Source organism: Rhipicephalus sanguineus, chromosome 4, assembly GCF_013339695.2.
Source record: "Rhipicephalus sanguineus isolate Rsan-2018 chromosome 4, BIME_Rsan_1.4, whole genome shotgun sequence".
NCBI lineage: Eukaryota > Metazoa > Arthropoda > Arachnida > Ixodida > Ixodidae > Rhipicephalus > Rhipicephalus sanguineus.
The window spans coordinates 145540792-145565751 of record NC_051179.1 but is presented as its reverse complement, the minus strand read 5'-3'; the positions used below and the strand labels follow the sequence as shown (position 1 = coordinate 145565751).

The following is a 24960-nucleotide window of genomic DNA, read 5'->3' as shown; positions in this document are numbered from 1 at the left end:
GGATTGGAAGAACTTTATTAACAAAGTCCGGAGGCGTATGCCTTAGCACACGGCGGGCCGCTCCCACGACGGGACAGTCAGGCCGAGACCTACCGCCGCATCATGGGCCCTCTGGACAGCCCAAAGTTGTGACTGAATGTCCGGACTCCTCAGAGCGGAGCCCCACTTGCTGGCCGATGCTGTATCAGTGCCACGTACCGAGGGGAACTCCCAGAGCATGTGGTGTAAGGTGGCTACACCGCCACATTTCGTACAAGAGTTAGATAAGTAAACACCAGGATAAAGCTTGTGTAGAAAGCCAGGGTTAGGATATGTTTCAGTTTGCAGCAATCTTAGTGTCAAAGCCTGCGCCCTGTTTAAATTCCGAGCTGGAGGCGGGAAGACTCTCCTACCTATAGCGAAATGTAAAGTAATTTCATTGTACGTGGTCGGTTGCTTCCTATTTACCAATCCTTCAGGTTGACCCAGAAGTCCTCCATGGTCGCGGATCGCAACTCGATCTCAAATTCGATACAACATACAATGAAATAAAGGCGCATTCACCATTCTCCTCCAAGGGGGCGAAAGTGGCACAACTCAATAAAGTCCGCTCGCTTGGCCGCTTTTTCGATAATATCTCGCATAATCAGTTCCCTACAATACACCTTTCATCTTGTACTTTCATGTGCGAGTTTTCGGTCGTTTCAATCCAGTGAGGACATTTTTATGAAATACGTGACTCACACGAGATATTGAAGACGATAGTCTTTCTTGGGGAACTTAAACGCAGAAATTTTGGTCTGTCTTCCTGTCTTTCTGTTTGTCGGCACGTCACTCGATTCAGCCACCCGGCCAAAGTTGAACCACTTGTCCAAGGGCCAGCCATCTTGAACGGCTGACTAGGTTCATACTTGTGTACATTGTTGATCAAAAAGCAAACATTACGCATATCTGAGGTGCAACATCACTAGGTAAGTATTAGGTGGTGTGTTCCTTTAATAGAAAATACATAGATACGTAATTATAGAGACCCTAGTTTCTTAAGCTGCGCTGAAAATGCGACTGCGCTGAAACTTGCCTTCCTCCGTGCCCTCTGCACGAGCTCATTGTTGTGTTTCGGTTTCGGTTCAGTATTGCACTGTACGAATGCCATGGGGCGCCGCTCTGGCATTCCTGTTTTACCCAGGCGACGTGTAAATAAAAGAGTGTGTGGAGAGTACTCGTTGAGTGCGGACGTTTCTTCTGCTTCGGCGCTTCGCGCCAAACCGCGTGTTCGGGCTGGCTGGCGTCCCCGCCGGTCGCGTTGGTCACCGCCGGTCTTCGCCTGCTGCTGCGCCGGGACTACCAGCCCGCAACACAGCACTCATGTTTCCCGACGTATTGCCAGATGGCGTCCATATCTCACGCAGCGCCTCTTCTATCGTCTTTAGATGACATTTGCAGCGAAGCACGCAGATACGCGGCCAATTTTTTTATGAAGAACTTCTCATGAAAGAGTTTGGGGTGAGAGGTCATGGCACCTCTTCACCTCACCATCGCCTCTGATCAATAAATATTGAGGCGGTGTATGAACCCTAATGTGTTGAGATATGTGGGTAATGCTGAAGATGAGTAGATAGGACCATAAGTCGGCAACGAAAGGTGGAGCTCACTCAGACTCACTCAAGAAACCTCGGACTCACACTTACAAATATTTTGCTCAACCGGACTCACTCGGACTCAGACTCACTAAACGTTTTCTCAACTGGACTCATTCGAACTCACCAAAATATTACTCACCTGGACTCACTCAGACTCACCGTCCGATCTGAGTCTGAGTGAGTCGACTCATGAGTGAGTTTGCCGACCCATGCCATGACAGTATTATAGTCAAGCATATATAGTGTACAAATGTGGACACCAGCCGTGGTAGCTTAGTGGCTGACGATTTTCGCTGCTAAGCTCTAGGACATAGGATTGATTCCCGACCTCAGCGGTCGCGCTTAGATTTATTTATTTATTTATTTATTTATTTATTTATTTATTTATTTATTCAGATACCTACAGCGCCCAATGGGCATTATTGTAGGGGGAAAACAAAAAAGAATACATTACAGATGGTATACAACATCAAGAGGATAATTACAAAATGTCATTCACTTTTACTTAGGAGCTAGTTAAAGAATCTCGTGTGGTGAACATTACTCACTTTGCGGTGTGCGTCGTAATCATGTCGTTGTTTCGGCGCGTAATCACCAGGAAATATTTTTTTAAACGATTATGAACACCTGCCAGCAATATTGCCGCGCCACTCAGGTTAGGTGGTGTTTTAACGCGATAGCGTTGAAGAACTCGTTACTCGGAAATTCCGGTGTCATCGTCGGTGTCGGCGTCGTTCGTTGTGAGCGAAAAATCAGCGTTGTCCGTGACCGGAAAAGCGCGAAAGATGCAAATAAAATAAGTAATAAAAATATCCTGTTTTAGTGAGAATCGAATCCGGGCCTTCTGCGTGGCAAGCAAGTGTTCTGTCACAGAGCCACGCCATTGCTTGAAAACTGCTTCGAAGAAAAAGAAAAAAGACTATATGAATGTCATGTAGTGAGAAGAGTCTCTTTAACGCATGTAATATTGCGTGGCAGAAGCGTAGAATCGCGCCAGGCGTCAAAACATGTAATCTGCGCAACGAGCGGGTGTTTTAAAGGCCCACCCATTACAAAGCGCCCAGATATATTTAACCATCGTTATCAGAAAAGCATCAACAAAGTGAACAGCTGCGTAGGTTCGCGTGCTGCCTTACGGACGCATAGAGGGCCCTTCGCTGATTCGCAAAAGGAAGAATTACGGTGTAGTCGGCACAGTGCAACAGTACTTGCAGTAGGCATTCTAGGATAGTTTGAAACTCTCAATGTTACGCGCACAGTCGTTCGCTTCCTTACGGTACGGTTGATGCATGCGCCGAGAACCGAAGCCATCCTAGCGACTGTGAATGCGATGCGCACGGGGCCTGATTGCGCTATCGCGTTTTACACTTCAAGGCGAAGCGCAAGCGTCCTCCAAGTTTTTATGGTCGATAGGGAGCAGTAAGCTCAAGATTTCGTGTTTCGCCCTATCTCCTGCTCCGCCTTTTTTTAGCAGCTGCAGCGGAGCCTACATAAGCCTACCGTTACATTTGCTACATATGGATCTGCATTCGAAAGAAATCATCTTACCGAATAATTGTTCGTAAGAAGAAATGCAAGCCAGTCGTGATCTGTAGGCTTTCTTATTAGCGAAGGTGATTGGCCAGCGACGAAGGGCAGTAACTAAGGGAGGGTTGTCTGAGTAAGTGCGGAACCGGTATTTTTCAGAATACCTGTTTTTTTTTTCTGAACACGATGAAATTTGTCTACGACGGGTGACAATAGGTATCAGGAGAACGAAGCAATTAAAATGTGAAGGAAAAAGCAGTCTATGTAAATTTGAGTCTGTAGCGCCGTACGGTGTTTGGCGTTGCTGTTCTAATGTCGAGATTTTCTGCATGGATGTTCTTTTCCGCGGCAACATTAGCGCAGATTATAAGCTGATCAGACAAACGACGAGTCCTTACACTCCTGTTTACACACGCATTAGACGCAAACGCCGGAGCTGCCCGCCGAGCTCGGGACATGGTCGGCGGCATTAAGGCTGCCTTCAAGCGGTTCCTGTACGCTTTCACCTGGATGGGAGACGAAACTCACGGAATGGCGGAGCAAAGGCTTTCCGACGTGGCCGCGCTCGTCGGATACCCGGACGGCACGCCCGATTCAACCGGCCTGAACGACTACTACGGTACTAGCGTTGGCTCAACTGAAACCTTACCACGGCGAATGATTGTGCTACTACCGGCAATAACCTAAAGTGCAGATATTTTGAGATTACCCAAGGAGTTGGAGAACGTGTTGTAGGGGCTGCTGAAGAAGAGATGTAAGGTTAAATGGTAAATTAAGAGACAGGAGGACAACGGTGTGAATTAGAGGACGGGGGTAACCGATATTCTGCAGTGTAAACCAAGGGACGAGAAGTGCAGTCGGAGGAGGGCAGATAGCTATACAGATGGTGCGTTGAAATCTTAAAATTTACGTCATAAGATGAACGGAAGAGAGAGAGAGAGGACTAATTTAAAATGATTACATTAGTCATGCCGTACGCTTTGTTTGCTACTTCAGAAATTATTATTATGTTTCAACTCGCCCAACTAGCAACGTTGTTAAGGTCTTTAAAATGATGCTTCACACGTGCAGCAACGTATTATTCAATAAAAACTGTTCTCTCTATCGACTGATCTGCTAGCAAAGCAGTTACAGTACCCGCGAGCAGCAGAAAAGCATTGCATGTCGTTAATATCCAGCAAAAATATCATGGCTTGCGGGGCTTGTCATCACCGCAGTCGCGTTTAACGAAAACACAGGGTCATCTTCTAAAGCGCTGACATTCGCTGAAACGTGGGCGGAGAGGTAGACTTTTTTTGCGGAGCGGAAAAGAAGATATCTGTGGTTTTACGTCCCAAAGCAACGATATGTTTAGAGAGACGCTGTAGTGCAGGGCTCCGGAAATCTCGACCATCTGATGTTCATTAACATGCACTGACATCGCACAGTACACGGGCCTCTAGCGTTTCGCCTCCATCAAAATGCGACCACCGTGGCCGGGATCGAACCCGCCACCTTCGGGTCAGGAGCCGCGCACCATAACCACTGCTCCACCACGGTGAACGGAGCGGAAAAAAAATAAAAACCCGTGCGTGCTGCATTTCAGCCCCGTGGTGTGTCGAACCGGAAGAAGCCACATTTCATAGATCCCTGCGATTGCTTATTTTACGGGTCACCTATTATGCGGCTCCGGCCGCCGGTCACTTATGCTAATCTTTTTCCTTTGCGACTGTACATCAGACACGCGACAACACAAGAAAAAAAAAGAAAAAGACGAAAAAAATAAAAGATACACGCATAGTTACGCATGAATACTATACATTGCTTTACGGGTATACCGTATGTGTTTTTTTCTGCAATTATATCGAGTGTATGTGCACACAGGTACAGGGGCTCCAAATGTAAGCCGGAGTAGAGTGTACTAGAAAAGGGGAGTGCTCGGAACGGCCGCAGCACCAATGTACAGAAAGTGAAGCCCAAAGAGGGTCAATCCACCTGCAACGCTGCGATCGGTAGTCTACAATGTGTCGTCGTTTAAGAGTTGCGCGCGGCTCCGGCAAAGTGGTGCAGGGGTAGAATGCCCGCTTCCCACTCAAAAGGCCCGGGTTCGAATCGCAGCTTTAGATGGTCGGTTTTTATTCTTAGTGTCACCTTTTATAGCTGCGTTGGTTTTTTACTTTCCTTCTTAAAACTACCTTCTGTTGCTACGTATTGGTATAAAAAGTAACACAAAATGTGAAATCTTGTTTCGAGTCTCGTCTTCGCGAAAATCTCGCAGGCCATACTTTACATTTTTGTTGAATCCCGGGTGGTGGCGCTGCAAACACCTGCGCTCGCTCTCAAATTTCTTCTATTTTACTTCACATATTCCGTTACTTTTTGAACCAACACGTAGCAACTTTAGCTGGTTTTAAGAAACAAAGGAAAACCAATACAGCTACAAAAGGTGACACTAAGAATAAAAACCCACCATTTGCAGCTGGGATTCGAACCCGGGCCTTTTGAGTGGGAAGCGGGCATTCTACCCCTGCACCATTTTGGCGGAGCCGCGCGCATTGCTTAAACGACGACACATTGCAGACTACCGATCGCAGCGCTGCAAGCGGATTGACCCTGTTTGGGCTTCACTTTTCGAAGCTCGTTCCGTGCACTCTCCTGTTCTAGTACACTCTAGCCGGAGCACGCGAGCTGTGGCCAAAATGTTCAAAACTGCATGCCAGTGCGCTCCATCAGAAGATGAGCTGCAGATGGCGAGAGTGCGTCGGCATATGCGCCCGACGCATCCCGATATTATAATGCTCGCCTTATCGCCGGCTGGAGCGAAGCCGCCCTGCAACCATCGCTGCTCGCCAAAGGTTAACGCGCACGGTGGCATTCTTGGCGATGCAGAAAGCGCACACTCACAGAAAAGATCGAGTAAAAAGGGCTTCTTTTTGTCCCACAGCGATAATCGTCATCTGGCTTGCTTGCGTTTTATATATATATATATATATATATATATATATATATATATATATATATATATATATATATATATATATATATATATATATATATATATATATATATATATATATATATATATATATATATATATGTCGCGCTGATAGCGCACAGGCCGTTCGTGACCAGAAGGTGCCGGGTGCGCGGCGATAATGCAAAGCAAGGAAGGCAAAATAAATGACGATTATTGTTGTGGGACAAAAACACGCTCTTTTTACTCGATCTTTTCTGTGAGTGCACGCCTCCAAAGATTTCTTCACGACGCGGGCAAACAAATGCAAGACGTCCTTCTGAAACAAATGCATAAAGCGTTGAAAGCGTCTCCTGAGGAGCAGTGATGGTAGCAGCGCGGCTTCGCTCGAGCCGGTGATAAGGCGAGAATCCGAATATCGGGATGGGTCAGCCGGATATCCCGACGCAATCTCGCTATCTGCAGCTCACCTTCTCATCGAGCGCGCTGGCTTGCAGTTTTGAACAGTTTGGTCCCAGCTCGCGTGCTGCGTTTTACTTTTGGGGCACCTGTACGTGTTTCTTGGAGCTAGCGAATAGGAACAAGCAAACACCAACTAAGCAATCCTATTACTTATGCCATAGAGTTTACGAGAAGCCGAAAATTTTAAACAGGACAATGATGGTGACTGATGTTTTCTAATTAATATGTCGCCTTTTTTGTAGGGCTTCCCACCATAGCATCACGTCTGTATTAACCTCGACGCGTTGTGGCGTGGCTACAATTACAGCATAAGCTTAGAATCGGCTTCTTTTTGTCCATTCAACGTGTGTACAGCGAAATTTACTTTGTCACAGCGCTTGCACTTTCGCTGTGCTTCGTTTCAAGAGCGCTCCTTACTTTGCATTTCCATTCAGATGAGCTCGAGGACTCGAAACCTACGCGATTCTTTCGAGATTGGCGCATCGCCCTCGAACTCTACGCAAGGCGTCTCGTTCGCGACCAGCAACACCTGCTGTTCCTGTCAGTGACGGCGAACGTCTCCTACTCTACCGCCGCGAACGCCATTATCGTCCCAGCGGCGAGCTTGCATCCCGGTATTTTCTACCAAGGCGGTCCGGCCTCTGTCAACTACGGAGGGCTCGGCACAGTGAGTATCGGTTCTGGCTGCACCTACGGCTCAAGTGGTACATGCATATTTTCTTTGTGAAATCGCTAGAAATGTATCTCCGCTCGGCAGACCTGTGCTTTGTAGAGGGGGAAAAAAGTTACACTGATGCGCACCGAGCGAAAGCCATGCAAGGCTCATTTTACAGAAAAGCCTGTTTTGCAGCGGTTCAGCAACGTCGAAAGTCACGCGGTACTACTCCAAAGGCATGCCCGTTGTTTAATGTAAACCTAGAGAAGGCGATATTTAAATGTACAACCACGAGTTACCGAAAATTAATGTTCCTTAATTGCTCGATGTCGGCTCTCACTACGAAGGAAAGTTTCGTGAGGCAGTAACAAAATGCGAAAGCAAAAACATGAAGGGAAGGAGTGGGTGCAACGTCGCCCTCAAATGCACAGGCCGGCTTGCCATGACGTCATATATGCTGAGTGTGCCTACCAGTGTGTCGGAACGGAACGAAAACCGAAAACGAAAAACGAAAAAAAAAAAACGATATTTTTGACTGCACGAAGACGTAACCGAAACTTTATCTATTATTTCGTTCCGGAGTGAAACCGAAATTTTTTCAGTCGTTTTTCGGTTCACGAGAAAACTTCGCAGTCCGGAACAACTGAGCTCGTGCAATGTGAGCATATCTCAGGGTATTAGCGCGTGCCTCAGATCTATCTATCTATCTATCTATCTATCTATCTATCTATCTATCTATCTATCTATCTATCTATCTATCTATCTATCTATCTATCTATCTATCTATCTATCTATCTATCTATCTATCTATCTATCTATCTATCTATCTATCTATCTATCTATCTATCTATCTATCTATCTATCTATCTATCTATCTATCTATCTATCCGCCTACGTCTGGGTGTTCTCATGGTCGCCTCCTTAACTTGGTATAGGGTGATTCCACGTAAGATTGAACAAACGATGGCTGGTCGACCTCTTAAATTTATTTCAAAATTTCATATAATATTGCCTGATGAGTGGAAAAAAAAGAGATCCGCAATTTGTTTTGCCGCCAAAATTTTTTCGAAGCACAGGAAGTCAATAATGACGGAGAGGTGGAGTGGAGCGCTCATCCGCTCTGCTGTTCACCGGGTCAAACATGCTATTTGTCTCTTTTTTAGTGAAAAACTAAAGAGAAACGTTTACCTTATTTCGTTATCGGTGAAATATGATCAGAGGAACAGCTCTAGTGACACGCTTTACCCGGTGCAGAACTGCTTGCACACTTGATTGATGTTATTTTATCGATTTATCGATTTTATCGTACAGGCAAAGACAGCAGCTGAGGCACAAGCAGTTTGTTCACACTATTGACACAAGCACTTCGCGATAAATCACTTTAAGCAAAAAAAAATGCTATTTCAATAAATAAGAGGTTGATATGGCTCCAGCCAAGTTTAAGAGAGCCCGACCTCTTAAATTTATTTCACGTCGGGCTCTCTTAAACTTGGCTGGAGCCATATCAACCTCCTAAATATTCCACCCAGCCAGACAGATTTCTGTCGAAATGTTTACATTTATTTCAATAAACCACCAAAATACACATCCATCGCTTGCTACCGATAGAGAACGTCGTGCATTTGCATACATGATATAAACATCAGCGTGAAGCACCAGCAGAACACTTCACCACAACTGTAGCACTGCATTAGTGCCATTTTAAGTATACAATTATGCAAAAACAGACAATTTTAGACAAAACGTTTAAGCTAGGAAGAAACCGTTTATTGTTTATTGTTGTAATCCTTTAGTAAACGCGGATTTTGTTACAAATTACTTGACTTTCCGCCTACCACAAAAAAAAAGAGGATAGATAGATAGATAGATAGATAGATAGATAGATAGATAGATAGATAGATAGATAGATAGATAGATAGATAGATAGATAGATAGATAGATAGATAGATAGATAGATAGATAGATAGATAGATAGATAGATAGATAGATAGATAGATAGATAACGCTACAGTCTGCGCCAGTGCATCTACTAGCGCAGCCAGAGCAAACTTAGGCATCCTTTCACTAGTCGAAAAACACTGCACGTTGCAGAATAAATAATTAATAAGCCGCCATCGGCCACTTGTACCGCTTTCTTTCTTTTCAGCATCTACAACGTCCGTGAAAAAGAACAATGGGCGATCGTTAACGATGTATGGCGCAATTCTACGCCCACGTTGCGCAATAAACAGGCAACGACCGCGGAGTCTTTTCTCGAAGCTAAGGGCGCGTCATCGGCAAAGCATGCAAAGGTGCGCCTTTCAGCGTTACCAGAGAAAATCGTTGAACATGGAAACATAGCTAAAGCCAACGTTTCGAGAGGAGGACTTGCATTTGTATAAGGGCAACTCAGTTAAGTATATATCTTTGGGATAACCAAGTTGGATATGTTAGGATCGTTGAAACGCTTATTAAACCTTTATTATTGAGAGAGGTTTCTTCCTTATGGAATTATGATCCAGTCAGGCGGCAGAATAAAACAGAAAAGGGGGCGGGAGGGGTGCGCACGGTTAGCCACTACGGCCCTTCGAAGATAATTTGAATGTTCTCTTTCATACTGCTTATGACTGTACAGTGTACGACTACCAAAGTGTTATGGCTGTTTCTATTTTTCCTATAACTGCGCAATTCTTTGCAGTATTTCTGATTTAGTTATAAAAACAACGAAACGAAACAAAGAAACGGCGGCATCCAGGCACAAACTTCGTCGATCATTACCTTTCTTTTTTTGCGCGTTGTATAGAACAAAGGGGTGTAATGACTCGAGTACAGAGTCATGAAAACACCCCCCCGCCTCATCCCTCGAACAGCGCGACACTAGAAACGACGCAGTTGACGAGTAGTCGTGCGACGCAGGTAGCGTTGCACCGGACACTGGCTGTTTAAGGGATGGGGGGTGACAAAAAACATGGTTGATCCCTCCGTCATAGGAATCAAAATAACACGAAAGTAAAACGTGCCCTCATATAAGTAACTGAATGTTTGTTGTACATTTATAAAAGAGAGTTTGCACAATGTCTATTGATGTCTGGCAGATATAGCACCGTTTATCTTCGATGCACTCACTTTGATGCTCGGTGGTACAGTGCCGTCCACTCTTAGGGTGAACACGGCTCAGCGTGGCCGCGCTCTGCGGAGCGCCAGTGCATCCAGCCAACGCCGGTGCTGGCACGCCCGTGATCGCTTCCCTGTAGTACAGCAAGAGGAGCACGTTCCCAAGCGTCTGCGCCGTTTCGTTTCGATGCGCAGAACGCGGCCATGCTGATCCGTGTTCACCCTAAGAGTGGACGACACTGTACATCTCTATGCCGACGACTAACGTCCATGTTCAATGATTAAACAAACCCCTGTGGTAGCTGTAGTAGTTATGGTGAAAGCGTAATCGGAGAACGAGGTGTGGTAACCAGAAGAGCGTCGCATATTGGGCGCAGAACTTGGTCGCCATCCCTCGGCATGTTAAAATGTGATTGAACACCACGGCCGGAGTAGAGGGAAACGCAAAGCGCGTCGTACCGTCCCGGTGGCCGGGCCGCGATTTTTCTCGGGGCGAGCGCGTGAGCGGGGAACGCGATGTTACAGCCAGGTGAGGCAGGCGCGCGTCGCAGAGCTATTTTTGGTTTTGATTAGCGTGATGCTATGAGCGAGGTCGACGCTTTTACGACGCTTCGGCTGAGGTAGCCACCTTGCGGTGTGTTAAGGCATTGACTAAATTGAACTTTTATTGGAAACGCGCCGAATGGGATGGATGTGTAACGCGTTGCAGGTACTAATCGCGGAGGTCACAGTAATGATGAACTACTTTACTTTGCCGCTCCCAGAGGGCAACACCACCCCGCCGACCGGGAGAGTGGTAGATATAAAAGGCGCGTTTTTAAAGCAACTAGACTCTGTGACCATTGCGCAGTGGATAGCGCGCCCGGCAAATGTTGTTGCGGACCGAGCGGTCGTGGGTTCGATGCCTGTTGACGGAACCTTTTTTTCTTTGCCCTCTGATCGTGTACATTTTTTCTACATCATTTCCGTGACGGAAACACGTCACTGAAGTTTTGGTGGATCCTGGCATAAAACACTTTCTTGTTAAAACAACCGCAGGTGTGAAAGCCGATGGCTCGCTGTAGAAGGAAGCAGCGTGCAAGCAAGCGAATCTCGGTAAAAACAAAAGTGTGTGTGTGTGGGAGGTGGGAGCGGGGGGGGGGGGGGGGGCAGGCGGGTTGGGACACATGACCTGCCCACAGAGACAAACAACAGGCTATAATAGCCGAACATCTTCTCCAATACACCGGGTCTCCACTTTTCCAAACATATCATCCATGGAAAAGAAGACGAAACGATCAAAACACATCGAATTGGGACCGGCCCGCTCGGCAACTGTCGCTGAGTCCTTTCTTCGGGTTACCTGTACGACCAGAGGCGTATAGACAAAGGAGGCATGAAACAGAAAAAAACGACAGAGAAAGCGAGGAAACGCGTCATTAAAAGAGACAAAAGAACGGTGGGCGCTGGCTTGCCTGCAGCTGTCAGCTGCAGGCGACAGGCGAGACGACGAAGCGCCAACACGAAGCTCGACCGTTCCAGCTCGAAACCACGTGCGTGCGAGAGCTCTCGCCCGATGATACCAGTCCGCATGTCTTTATTATTATTTTTATAAGCATCGCGCGGTCATTGTCTCAGCGAGGAGGAATCAACTTTATTTACACATATGGTGCGGTCCTCAGGGTGGCTCCACGTAGGCAGCGACCCTTTCGGCCCAGGCAGCAATAGCTAGCTGCATTTCCTTAATGGGAGTTTTAATAAACTTCTCCCACGTTGACCGTGAGCGAGCTGGCAGGAGCGTTCTGGGGGGAGGAAAGCCTTCACTGCCCCACAATATGTGATTTTGTGTGGCCATTTCTTGCGCGCTGCAGTTTTGGCAGATTGGGTTAAGCGATCCGCATGTAATTAGCGCCAGCCGATGAGGACTAGGAAATGAGTCAGTTTGACTGCAGCGGAGGATCGTGACCTGCGCTCTCGTGAGGGTTTCATCGGGCGGAGGGTAGACTCGCCGTTCACTTTTATAGATATTCGTTATATCATTAAAGGAAGTCGGTGCCTCACTAGGGTAGACCGTGTCCGAGAGACGCGCCTCCCGGTTTGTTAGACCTCGGGCTACGCGGTGCGCCTCCTCGTTCCCAGGGTTCCCCGAGCGGGCAGGGACCCATACTAATTCAATAATTTTCTCACACTGGCAGTTTTTTAAAATCCTCGCCGCTCTGATGTTTATGCTCCCTTTCTAGATATTGATGATGGCTGTCTTCGAGTCACTTAAAATCGTTCGAACGGAGGCGCTCGTCATGGCCAAAGCAATAGCGGTCTCTTCAGCTTCTACGGCGGCGGGCACCTGTACCGAGGCGGTATTGATAATATGTCCCCCTCCGGTCACCACACTTACGGTATACCATTGGTCATTTTGTTTGGCCGCGCCCACGTACGCAACGAATTGGTTGTTTTTGTATTTTTCATAAAGGTATTTCGCTATGGCAGACCGCCTTCCGTCATGTCTGCCCGATAGCATGTTCTTGGGAAGAGGCTTCACATGAGCTGACGTCTGATCGCCTGTGGTAGCGAGGTACGCCCCGCCAAATCCCCCATAACAGGGTTTATGCCTAGTCTGTCCAGGACAGCTCTACTCGCATCGGGACTTGACAGACGGGCTAGCTGCGCATTTTTGTGTGCCTCAATTAGTTCATCGAGGGTGTTCATCGAGGGAGCGAGAAGAGGCTCCGGTCGACCAGAACCAACGCGGACAAGCGAAGTATTTAAAAAAAAAAAACGAGAAATGCTCGCCGCATCGTTTTTCACCTTTATGATGCTCTGGCAATAGGTGGATAGCAAAATGACGTCTTCCGGTTCGATGCCCAGCTCTTCGCTGTTTCAAGGTGTGTGCCATTCAGAGTAGTCGGGGAGAAAACACGTGCTTTCTGTGACGCGGTTGTTACCAGTTATCTTGCCTCCTCCCCGATTACACTGAACCGCACAGAACTTGAAGCAGCGAAGAGCTGAGCCTTGATGGTTCCGTGAACCGGAAGTGCTGTAGCAGACCCAGACGCGGGTGCTCAGACGCGGGTGGATTCGATTTCGTGAGCGAGAAAAAGAAAAAGGTTGTTGTGTAAACGCGACACCCAGCGGCCTCGGGAAGAGCTTGAGCGCCCTAAATAGCGTAAACCAACTCCGCAAATTCGATGCCAGTTTTCATGCAGCGTCCGTGGCCAGGCTATGGTAGCTAGAATAGCCAGGCTTTGAGAAGCTCGTCTCCAACGCTCAGTGCACGGCTCGGTGACAGCAAACGCACTTGCAATTTCTCTCTCGGATAGCTTACAGCGTGCTCACTGATATGTCATGAGTGTCCGTATGCGTGCTTCGTTTCTGCCTCGTTTTTTTTTTTATTCCTCCAGTTTTCGGCCTGCATCACTTCGTTTAGTTGTTTTTTTCCTTGCGCACTGAGGTTTCAGTGCACCTGTTCACCCACCCGTTCCAAAGAATAAACGCACCAAATCATCATCACCACTAGCTGGTGTTCTTACGTGAACCTAAACATGGGGTCCTATTCTGGACGCTGTCAGATCCCGCCATATTGTCGAATTTCGTAATGGCGGTATTCTAAACCAATCATCAGAGGCCGTAGCAATTATTGGCTGCGCTGAAGAGGTCGCTACAGACAAGCAGCCATCCCCAAACCCCTGAAATTTCTCTTTATTAAAGATGTCTCATCCTCCTCCCTGCTCTGACGAAGGGAAGCCGGCGGCCCGAGCGGGTTTTTTCTTTGGGCTTCCCATTTCAAGCAGCTTCGTTTCACAAGTGCATGTGTAATTGCATCAAGAAGGGAAAAAAAAGAAAAAGAAGCTTGGAAAGCATGACCAATGTTTTCGGCGGCATGGTGCTCTGGTGCTGCGTGCCACAATTAATGCACCACGCAATCAAAGTAGCAGGATGTAATTTTACATTTACGGTCTTACCTCAAGGGTAACAAACATCACGACGCGTGGCTCACAAATATTAGAAAGGGAAATGAACCGAACTCTCGCGCACGTGTTTGCAGCAAGCTAGCACTTACGAGAAGGCGACTTTGTCTGCGGACTAGGAACGCAAGTGTTAATTCGGAGAGCAACAGTGAGTTCACACATGGCACCCCCCCCCCCTTCCCTATACAGACGCCCACACCCCCATGCCTTTTAAAAATTGCTTCGGGAACGTCATACCTCATAATCCTCCCCCATCCTACGCACGCTGATCAGGGAACATGTCTGTGAACGAGTTTCTGTTTCAAAGAAAATTAAGGAATAAACCTTGCAGGAAAGCCTATACACACAGATTTTTTTCAAATCATCTATTCATCCCGGCGTCGCTCACCGTACGCTTGAAGGATGATATACCTGATGAGTTGACGAAGAGCTTCTCGATCACAATCGTCCAGCAACAAGACCATGGGCCACGTTTTTTCTTTCCGATTTTTACTGCGGTCATTATGTGCGGAGGAACCAAGGTGGTTTGGTCCGAACCGGAAGTAAACTGACATTTCAAGCTTTTAAGCGATAAGTTCCGTGGCGAAGCCAGTTGGAAGTTTGGGGGTTAACCCCCCCCCCCTTTTTTTTAATTATCGTATTTTGTATGTGCACATATACGCGCACGCACACATACAAACACACGCAAGAAAGTAAACGGAGGTCAGACCCCCTCAGAAAAAAGTTTCTGGCTACGCCAATGAATAGGTTGACGGTTCCTGGCACTTACGCGTACTCCTGCAAGTGCTGCAGAATAGAGCGCCAGTTTTTATGTCTTCGATAACGCCTTCAGAAGGGAAGATACGTTGAACCAGACAAAAATAGGCAGTGCGCTTTACGCAGAAAAAAGCACCGACAAATAGAGTGCCACAGGTCACAAGCTTCCAGTTAATTCGTTCGCTGAAGGAAGGGAGTCGCTAGCCTCACGAGTGGTACAAAGGGAGAAGGTGAGAAAAGGAAGCGGCGGGGGGGGGGGGGGGGCGGTGCAGCTGTGAGTGTGGGGGCATGCCCCCACTAACTCCGAACCTGTGGGGGCAACGGCCCCCACTGCCCCCCCCCCCGCCGGTTCCGGAGCCCTTGCTCTGCGTGGCAGTCGAGTCTTCCACCGCAGTGCCACGCTGGTGCTTGTAACTCCTTTGCAAAAATACTCTATACACGCGTCATGTTGCGCAAGGAATCGTGTTAACATGTAATACAGCGTGGCAGAAGAGTGAAACGACAACCAGTCATCACACAATGCTAATTCCGCAAAGAGTGTGTGGTTTAATGCTTCCCTCCCACTGCAAAGGGCTCAGCCATAATTCTTCATGGTCATCAGCCACAGCACAAAGCGCACATAATGCCCTACAAATGTATAGCGGGTACCACGATTCTCCGAAGAATGACGAAAAATTGCATAGTGGGGACTTCGGTACTTCAGAAAAATTACGATGAATTATGGCGTGGCGGGTACCTTACATGTGTACTTGTATTAGTTGCCCGAAGAGACTCTACAACGGGCTCTACAAAGTCCCCTCTTCCAGCTTTCGCTGTGACTGTGCTGCGCATTCCGGGCAGGCCTGGCGATCTTTTTATCAGAACAGCGGTCTCGCACATCACAGGGTGCACTCAATGACGTGCTGCTTCTGAGATCGTGCTCACTCCTTTGACACAAAGCATTAGGCGCACTAAAACAACTCGTAATTGAATTTTGAGAAAATAAATACTCTGACTTTGAAGGCTATATTGGTTTATGCTAGTTGGTAGGAATTCGTGGTACAGTTACTTCCACTAATCTGAAGAACGTGTTTTACCCTTTTGCCGCTTTCGTAGGGGGAAGGCAAGTAACTACATCTCAAATCCAATGTTTTTTTTTAATGATTACCTTAACTTCAAATTTTTGCATAAAAAACGTTACGAACCGTTACGGAACATTTTTTTTCATTCCGGAACAGAAATGGAAGGGAACTTTTTGCGTTGGAACGAAACCAAAACCGAAAGGAAAAACATTTCGTTCCGACACCCTGGCGCCTACATCGTCCAATGGTTTAACATGAAAAGGAGGCCTAATCAAGTAAGATAGGGGAACATTTTCCGCCCATAAGCGGCTCTGACCTTACAATGACGCAATGTGGACGAATCAGGCACATCGCTGGAGCGAGGGCTCCTCAAATTTACATGTTTTTGTTGCAGCTTTGCCTTGGTATTCGAAGTATCGATCGCCTACACGAATAAATGAAGACCATCTGAATGCGAGCCTTGGTTGGTAGAACCAAAGCGAAACCTTGGTAGAACCAAAGCGAAAAAAGAAAAGGACACTTCTGTTTGCGTCCGCCTCTACCCAGCATTAGTCTTCAGAAGCTTGAGAAGTTGTGTGTGAACTCATGAAGAAAGTAGATGATGCTAGGGTTGAAATGGCCGTTAAAGGGGAACTCCGGGGATTTTTCGATATTCACCGATTTCGATTAAACTTTCAACATTTGTTCTCTTCGGTACCCTGATGATATGTGCCAAATTATACAACCGTAAGTCATTTAGTTCTTTAGAAAACGAATTTTAAAATTGGTCGCCGATTCCGGAATCGCGCCTGTTAAAGCGGGCCACCCTGTGTATGTGACGTAACGTGCCTACTCTTTTCCGACCCCGCCTCGCCCAGCAGACGGTTGCAGCGCGCGCTTTCTTCTACGAGGCGGTGACGACGCGAGCAAAGTTCGGCTTTGTTAGCTGCATAGAGTCTTAATCGTCATTGCCATCGGGTCTTACAGTAACCACGCACAATATTGAGCAACGAGGAGATCGATGCGGGGCACGTGAGCTACTTCACGCGCCGGCGGGTAGAAATCGAAAGGCGATGCTCCCGCGCTCATATAGTAGCTGCAATCATCGCTGAACTCGTCACTGGTAAGTTGAGACGGGCTGACACATCTTGATTCCGCGTCGGATGACATCGCCAGCTTGCTTTTCGCGTGATAGATGAAGCGCGTGTGCTATGTTTACACCCTGGCCAGCTATGGCGGCGTGTAGCGCACCTCGTGACGTCATCGCACACCCAGCTTAGCTCCCTGTTTCGGTTTCGACTCATCGTTTATTGCTTATTTAAAATTATTGACTAGTCTCTCAGCAAAATAAGCCACCCTTGCTGTTACAGGAATGTTAACACTATTTGAAAACGGCATTATCTCAATAAGGTCGAAAATGCACCGGAGTTCCCCTTTAAGCATCGTAATAAAAATGGCTCAGATAACTCTGGAAAAACGGGACCACTAACGGTTTGTTTTAGCTTTCAGTTAACCTGATAACATCACAGTTATATATCACATCACAGTTATAAGTCGATGATCTTAGTGTCGAATTATGAGCGGATATACGCCTACTACTAGAAGCGAAAATAACAGAAGAGGACTAGCCAGGTCCTCCACGGGAACGAATCCGAAAACATGTGCGCATGGCTGGTGCTAACTTACAAGTTCTCTAAATGTATAAAAGTACGTCGCTTCACTTGGTATATCGCAGGTCGTCGCTCGCGAAATGTCGCAAATACTGGACATACAACCTTTGACGCCTGAACAAGGTCACGCAGACTTGTGGAATCGAAGCGACGTGGCCAAGCACTATGCCTCCACTGCTCGCTGCTTGCTGAAGTCCCTGCAAGAGGTGGGTGTGCTTAGGTCTATCATCGCTTCGTCGCATTTTCCTGGTGATCGCCTAGTGCCGCTTTAAAGGGCCCCCAAGAGGTCTTAGCGTAGCGCGAACATTACAGTGACAAAAGCCAAGGCGCGCAATCAAAATCAGTCGCCCCACCGCCCCACTTACGACGCGCGGACAGTCCTACGACCTCTTCTTGAAGCACTTTCCACAGCAACAGGCTTCGCAACTGCGCGATGGCAACCGACCAGCGCCTTAACTTGACGAAATGTTTTCTACGCATTTTCACGTTCGCCAATCTGCAAGTAAAGCTTTTCATTTATTGACTAACTGATGTATTTAGTGAATGAGTAATTTATATGAAGGCCCTTTAATGATGTTAAAGCACTACCCGAAGCATTTCTTTACCTTCCTGAATGACCTGAACGGCATTGGCTTGCTTGACTCGGACTGTTACATTGACGGCAATGACGCCCCCGGAGACATGAACTGCTCGGTGTCGCCAGGCAGAAGACAAGCGTTTATTTTGCGCTTGGAACTTATAGGAGAAAAAAAGGGTGAAGGACAAAAAAAGAAACAAAGCAAGAGAGAAAGAAGCATGCGCGTTTTTGCTCACGTCCGCTTCGGAAAACCCTTGCGTTGCAAGAGAACATTCACCCTATAGCACTCTGCTGTCCGGCGGTCACTTGCTGTGGTATTTGGCGAACTGCTATGCAGTCGAACCCTTCAAAAACGAAATCGCCGGGCAAGCTATTTCTGTTCGTTGTCGTGAAAATTTCGTTGTGGCGAAAATCGAAAAATACGCACACCAATTACTTTGCACAACCAAAATCTATTTAAATACGTCGCTGACCTTGCTTTGTTTGACGTTGCTTTGAATGAACCCAACGGCTCGAGCCTCGCAGCTTAATAAGTTCTGCATAGTTTTGTCGTCCTTGTGGGCGCCCGAGGAAAGAGCGAATGATGTCAAAAGTATCAAGAACATCGTGCGAACTTACTTCCCTTTCATGCGCTTTATTGCTTTCCTCACTCTCGTCTTCACTCTTAGTCTTTGCGTACACTTTTGATGATAGCGTCGTCGCTGAATTCTTCGTGCATGATCAGGTCGGCATCAGCACACGCTGCGTTTCGATTTGAGAATTATAGACAGCGAGCTGCACGGGATGGCGAACTGCTCTGTAATATCAGATTTTTTCTGCCTTTCGTGCTTCGGTGATGATCCTAGATTTGTCGTGAAGCATCAAAAACACGCTTTTTAATAGGTGGCGGCATCTTTCCGAATGGCCAAACAACACTGCACGTAAGCAAAGCGCAGGAGATCTCGGCGAGTACACGGAGAGTTGCGCGGCAGCAAGGAGTTAAAGGGACACTAAAGGCGAATATTAAGTCGACGTTGATTGTTGAAATAGCAGTCTAGAAACCTCCTAGTGCTACTTTTATGCCAAGGAAGTGTTTATATTGAAATAAAATCACGTTTTAGTGGTCCGCATCGCGTTAGCGCACTTCAAATCACCCGCCTGAAATCCGACTTTCATACGTCACTGCTGCAGTGCCCAACGTTGCCCGCCTTTACTGCGCGGCCGCCGACACTAGTAGCAGCGGAGCGAAAGTAGCGGGACCCACAGCAGCGACAACGGCCATCGAAGCCATCGAAGCTTGCCGCAGTCGCCGCAATGGATGTGGACGGAGAACTTGACAACGAGACATTGGCTCGCGACGCTGGCCTCCAATTCAGCGACTTGAGCCCCGATGAACGCGGTATGCTGCTGAGGGCTCGTAGTGCCGGCGTCGTTGCGTACTACGATAGCAGCATCGGCAGCGACTCTCCCGAGCCCGAGCCCGAAAGCAGCGAGGAAACCAGCAGTGCGGTGTCGGGCGACGAAGCTGTGGTGGACCTGCGACTTTCACGAGCGCGCAAAACACACTCGGCAGGCAGCAGTACGCGATCCCGAAACTACCATTGAGGCGCGACCGCGTGAGCGAATCAGGGCGCCGGGCGAAGCGCAGTTCGGCGAAAACGGAACTATTGAACCACGCGCGCCGTTCCCCATGGCAACGCCACAGAGGTTCTTTTTTCCATGAATCAAACGGAAACGAACAAACAGCATTTTATTACGTCTTTTGATGCACGGAAGGTTCTTTTTTTATTGCCGCTAGTTTGATTCCTAGTGATTTGTTGTAGGCAGACTCTCATACGTCATCGGGATCACTTCGAAAATGTCCCACTCGTGGCGCTCATCATGTGATGCATTTAGCTTAATTTCTCGGTAAGTAGGGCACTGCTGTTGATAATAGTGCCGTTTTCGAAGTTGTCATATATTGAGCTTTCACTCTGACATACATTGTTATTTGTCTTTAGTGTCCCTTTAAGGTACGAACACACTGGCGGTGCGGCACTTTCCCACGCGCTGCCCACGGCTCGCGAGACGCCGCTTATCTCTCTTTCTCCCGTGGAGCGTCAACGTTTCCCCCCCGCCGACCGAATCGCTCTCTGACCTATTTTCACCGCTGCTGCCAGCTGCCGCGCAAGCAAACCACCAATCAGCGCCTGCATTTTCTCGTCTTCTTAATCACACGGCGGTCTTCATAGCGACCGTACATTGTTCTCCTCTCCCACCCCTCCCTTCTCCACCGGTCAGGGAGAAGCCGCGAGCCGGCAGTGAGCTGGGGGGCGCGCGCGCTTCGGCAGATTTCCACTCTTGGCACGTGACTCTCGCGCCGGCAATCTGGACAGCTTGCCGCTGCTTGCCGAGCGGAGGCGCCGACGGGCGGGACGCCGCCGCGGCATGCTTTCCGCCATTGTGCACGTACCGTTAGGCGGTCTACAGAATGTCTGTCGGCATGACGTCACTTTCGTGAGCGTCGTCACTTGAAACGTCATGTGCCGACGTAGTTGCCCACACAGAGGCGTTAGCAAAAACTGTTCTCAGAGAAACAAAGAAGTCTTGTTGCAATCGTCATCATCATCGGACCGAATGTAATCAGTAATGGTTTCGCCGATGCTTTTTAGCGGAAACGTGTGCGCTCGACTTGTCGCATGAGCGGTGCTGCGATTTTCGAACTTCTGGTTTCCAAGCTATCTCATGGATTAAAAAAAAAATGTTGCGGATGGCTACCTGAAACTTAAGTTATGGCGGGAGTGCTTTTTAAAATCTCGCCGCTGTCGATAGGGGTCAAATGCATTGAACTCTATGAACGTTCGCTGGCGACGCCAGATTTCTTCGTTGCCGCGAGAATTCCATTCTTCATGGCTTTCGTTATTGATGGGTTCAACTGCGTGACATCTTTATGGTTTGAGCGCGGGGTTTGAGGCGTACGCACTGACGCCAGTGTGTGCGCCTTCTTTTGTCCTTTTGATTCTTCATGTTCAAACCCCTAATGACCTCCGATATACCGAAAAGCCCACATCACTGTTCTTTCCGATGGGAAGGTCCCGAGCTACGAGCCACACATGAACCCGTTTCTCGTGCTCAGCAAGGAAAGTATACAGTTGACGTGTTTGTGGCGACGCGAGAGCCCAGCGTCGTCGCAAAGTTCGAGCAGAAGTGGTAGTTCGCTGACACGGTTAAAACTAATATTTTGGACGCACCTACAGACCTTCAGAATTTTTGAAGTACTTAAGTTGCCACGAACCATGCTTCATCACCGGAATCATAACCGAGTCGCATGGTTACCAAGCAGAAAAAGAAAACAGTGGTAGTTGCGAAATGAAGATTGATGACGGGAGACGGTTGATAACCGTCGGTGAAATTGTGGCCCGAGTTGGCCTGTTGAAGAGCATTCCTTGTAATCAAGGATGTCCATGTTGATGCGCGCCTTCCATCCTTCGTCGAAGGAGCGAAGGAAGGATTGTAGAGGAACAGTACGAAACACAACGTGTATGCACGAGGACCAAGCTTCACGCCTTTCTAACATTCGTACCAAACCTCAATCTTCGATGAAAAGCACTTGATAGATGTTTGAGGAAATCGCTCAGCCCACATCACTGAATCGTGCTAGAAGAATGGTACTCCTCCTACGTTGGGTAGCTCTCCTTACCACTGCCAATCACAGTGGACTGCTCTGATACGGCGGAGAGAATCAACCTAAGCGCAACTTCGTGAGCAGGTCAGGGTATGAAACTTTCCAATACCCAATTTGGTCCCGGGTGCTGGAAGGGTCGACACAATTCCACTTCATTACACATTTTGCTTGGCCTTAATTGCTGTTGCTGCGTGGAGATGTGGACACTTTGATTTTAAATCTGGCGTTTTCTTCGTATGCAGGGTGTCTCAGAAAATGTGCCTGGGATTTTCTTTTTATACTGAGAAGGTGCTATTAACAAAAAAACATCCTGGAGGTTGCCTTTGAAACGCACGCACACACGTACACTCCTGCCTGCATTAGTGTTACGTCACGCTTGTTCGACGACCATTCTCATACTCATGTTGCGGGCGTCTCGTAAAGGCGTGGCAGTATTGTTTTGTGGCGGTTTAGTTAATGTCTTCTTAGTGAAAGTGGCTGGAATCTATAACGCTTGGAGAAATAAATCACCAGTGTCAACTTCTGGCATGTCTGAAATCGACTACCACGTGCTGGGCTGACGGACTTAAATTCTTACAGCATGCGATCGATAATCTGTCTCTTTCAATACCGGATTAATCAGTCTAGTATTAGCGGTTGCTTGTTGAACTACTGCCTTTAGTCATTCTGAAATGTGACCTGCTATGGAAAGTAACGCAATAAAGCTAAATAAACTTTACGCGTTCTCTAAAGGAGCCACAGAAATTTTGTGAAGGTCATGATAAGGACATACGCGAGGAAACGAGTAATGTCATCTTTTTCTTTTTTTACTTTGAAGCTTCAGCAAGGTTGAAATATTCTAGAATGCAGTGTTAAATCCAATGCACGGCGAAATAACTTGCTTCCCCACCATTCTTGAATTAGACGTATATTCCTTAAAGGGGCCCCCAATCACTTTCCTTAGTAATAATCGATTGACCTGGGTTATCAGACTTCATTGCCTCACAAATGGATCGCTGCAAAAATTTCTCGAAATGATAAAGAGCAAGCACAGTTACAGGAATTTGTAGCACGCTTTAAGCGCTTTCTCTCTCGTTTGGTTACGACGAGTGCGCTAGAAGCTACACGGGGAGGGGGGACACGGGGTAAAGTAGCTACGTCACGAGTGCGTCATGAAACACGATCGCTTCTGAACTCTCGTTGCCGGGCCCTGCTGCAAAATTTCGCTGAGCTGTCCACAGTGGCATCTGCTTTCCGCTGTATGCGTTTTTCCACCGAGCACGAAGGCTAGTCCAGGACTCCTTCAAGGGAAACGCTCCACCACATTTGTACCTAATGTTATAATAAATATTCCGAGGACGGAAACAGAATCAGATCACGGCAATGTGAAAATTTTGCGTTGGGCACCAGAATATCTTCAGAAGGAAATGAATCTCGGCGCACTTATGTGCTGCATTTTGTTGTAAACACATGTATTTACACTACTGGTATGAACCTGTAGCAGTGCGTAAGTATATGCTGAGAAAAGAAGCTGTGACGGAGGGAGGGTTAACGACTGGTTATGGACTATTCTGCGCTATAACATTGCGCTGTATGTCGTTTGCGTCAGAATGCAATTCTTCGGTTGCACTGATGCGCCGCCGTTCTTCACACACACGCAGGCACAGCATCTCTTCCATGCCCAATTGACGGGCGATCCGCCGGATTCCGAGAACCTGGCCGATGTCATGGGGCTTCTGGCGGCCTACTCGGCATTTACGGGGCTGCCCCATGAAGAGCGCGCTGTGACTCTGCACGGAAGTCCCCTCAATTCTGACCAAACCTTCTACGCCTTCCACTGCGCAAAATTGTGCGAGGCTAAGCGCAAGACGAGCAGTCACTCACGGCAGGGAGAAGCCCGGCTCCGCTGCGTGGTGCCGCTGATGAACTCAGAAGCGTTCGCCGAGGCGTTCAAATGCCCAGACTCGTCGCCCATGAACCCTCCGCGAAAGTGTTCTCTTTGGTGATTGCATATAGCGCCTTTTCTCTCTGGTTTTCTCGCCAAATATGTATGTATAATATTGTTACGATGGGGTGTGCATATTTAGGAATGAATAGATGAAAGGAACGAGGAGTTGCCGCGCCGACCCCGAGTTGCTTCCAAGACAGACTCACTTCGTTCTCCTCTTCCTTTGTCTCCGTTGTCGCCTGAGCGTAACACTCCTCCTTTCTCAGGCGAAGCCCCAAGGGCGAGTATCAATTACGTGCGCTAAGAGTCACGGTGATGACAGCGCTACAGGTGGCCGACGTGAGCAAGCTGTGGCTGCCTAGAACGGTAGTCGTCAGATACGAGACGAGCGATCGAATACGTGAAATCACTTAAGCGATCGACGATGACGAAAGGGGGGGTGGTATAATAATTTATTGACGAAAACTGCATTACCGCATCTTCCCCTTAATTAGGCGAAGGCTTGTATTGTATGGTTTCTATTCCGTGGCATCACCAAGCCATCGGCGTTCTTACCAGACAACGTGTACAGGTCCTGAAGATGGTACATCGGTAAACCTGCTTTATCTCGAACGTGGCGTAATCAGAAGTGTGCCGATCGTACAGTCGAGAGAGAAATTTAGTGGATTCCTGCAATGCGGAATACGGGAAGGCGCTTGAGGAATACTGGTTTAGCGGACCCGGGTTTACGGCAATGATAGATTTGCGCTTGTGCGGTCAACTTTAGCGCTGCCACGTTGCGCGACTACATCAGCCGCTCGGTATTACGTTTCTGGAAACACCGCTATTGAACAAAGGAAAGTTTCGGGGCACTCTCGACTGGAATTCACGGTACCCTAGATCGCGTTGTTCTCGTTGAGAAAGTACCCGAATCTTCCTAATTTTCCCCACAGCTACGTTATTGCTATGCCGAAAAAACACGTGCCACAACACAAATGACATATAATTCGCCGTATTATTTAGGCATGGCTGCGCATACATATTCAAAGAAGGTGGATTGGATGGCAATACTTTTTATTCAGCAGCAAGCATGGCAGCAGGTCAGGCGTGGGAAG

At 47.7% G+C, this 24960-nt stretch overlaps 1 protein-coding gene across 1 annotated transcript in view; it reads left to right on the top strand.

Moving 5' to 3' along the window:
- Positions 1-23962, top strand: part of LOC119391684 (uncharacterized) — a 63189-nt gene extending 39227 nt beyond the window's left edge. Inside the window, exons 10-12 of the mRNA XM_037659347.2 lie at positions 6996-7228; positions 17785-17925; positions 23580-23962. Coding sequence (XP_037515275.2) covers positions 6996-7228; positions 17785-17925; positions 23580-23924 — 719 coding nt within the window. The 3' untranslated portion in view covers positions 23925-23962. The remainder of the gene's footprint in view (positions 1-6995; positions 7229-17784; positions 17926-23579) is intronic.
- Positions 23963-24960: the final 998 nt, after the last annotated feature.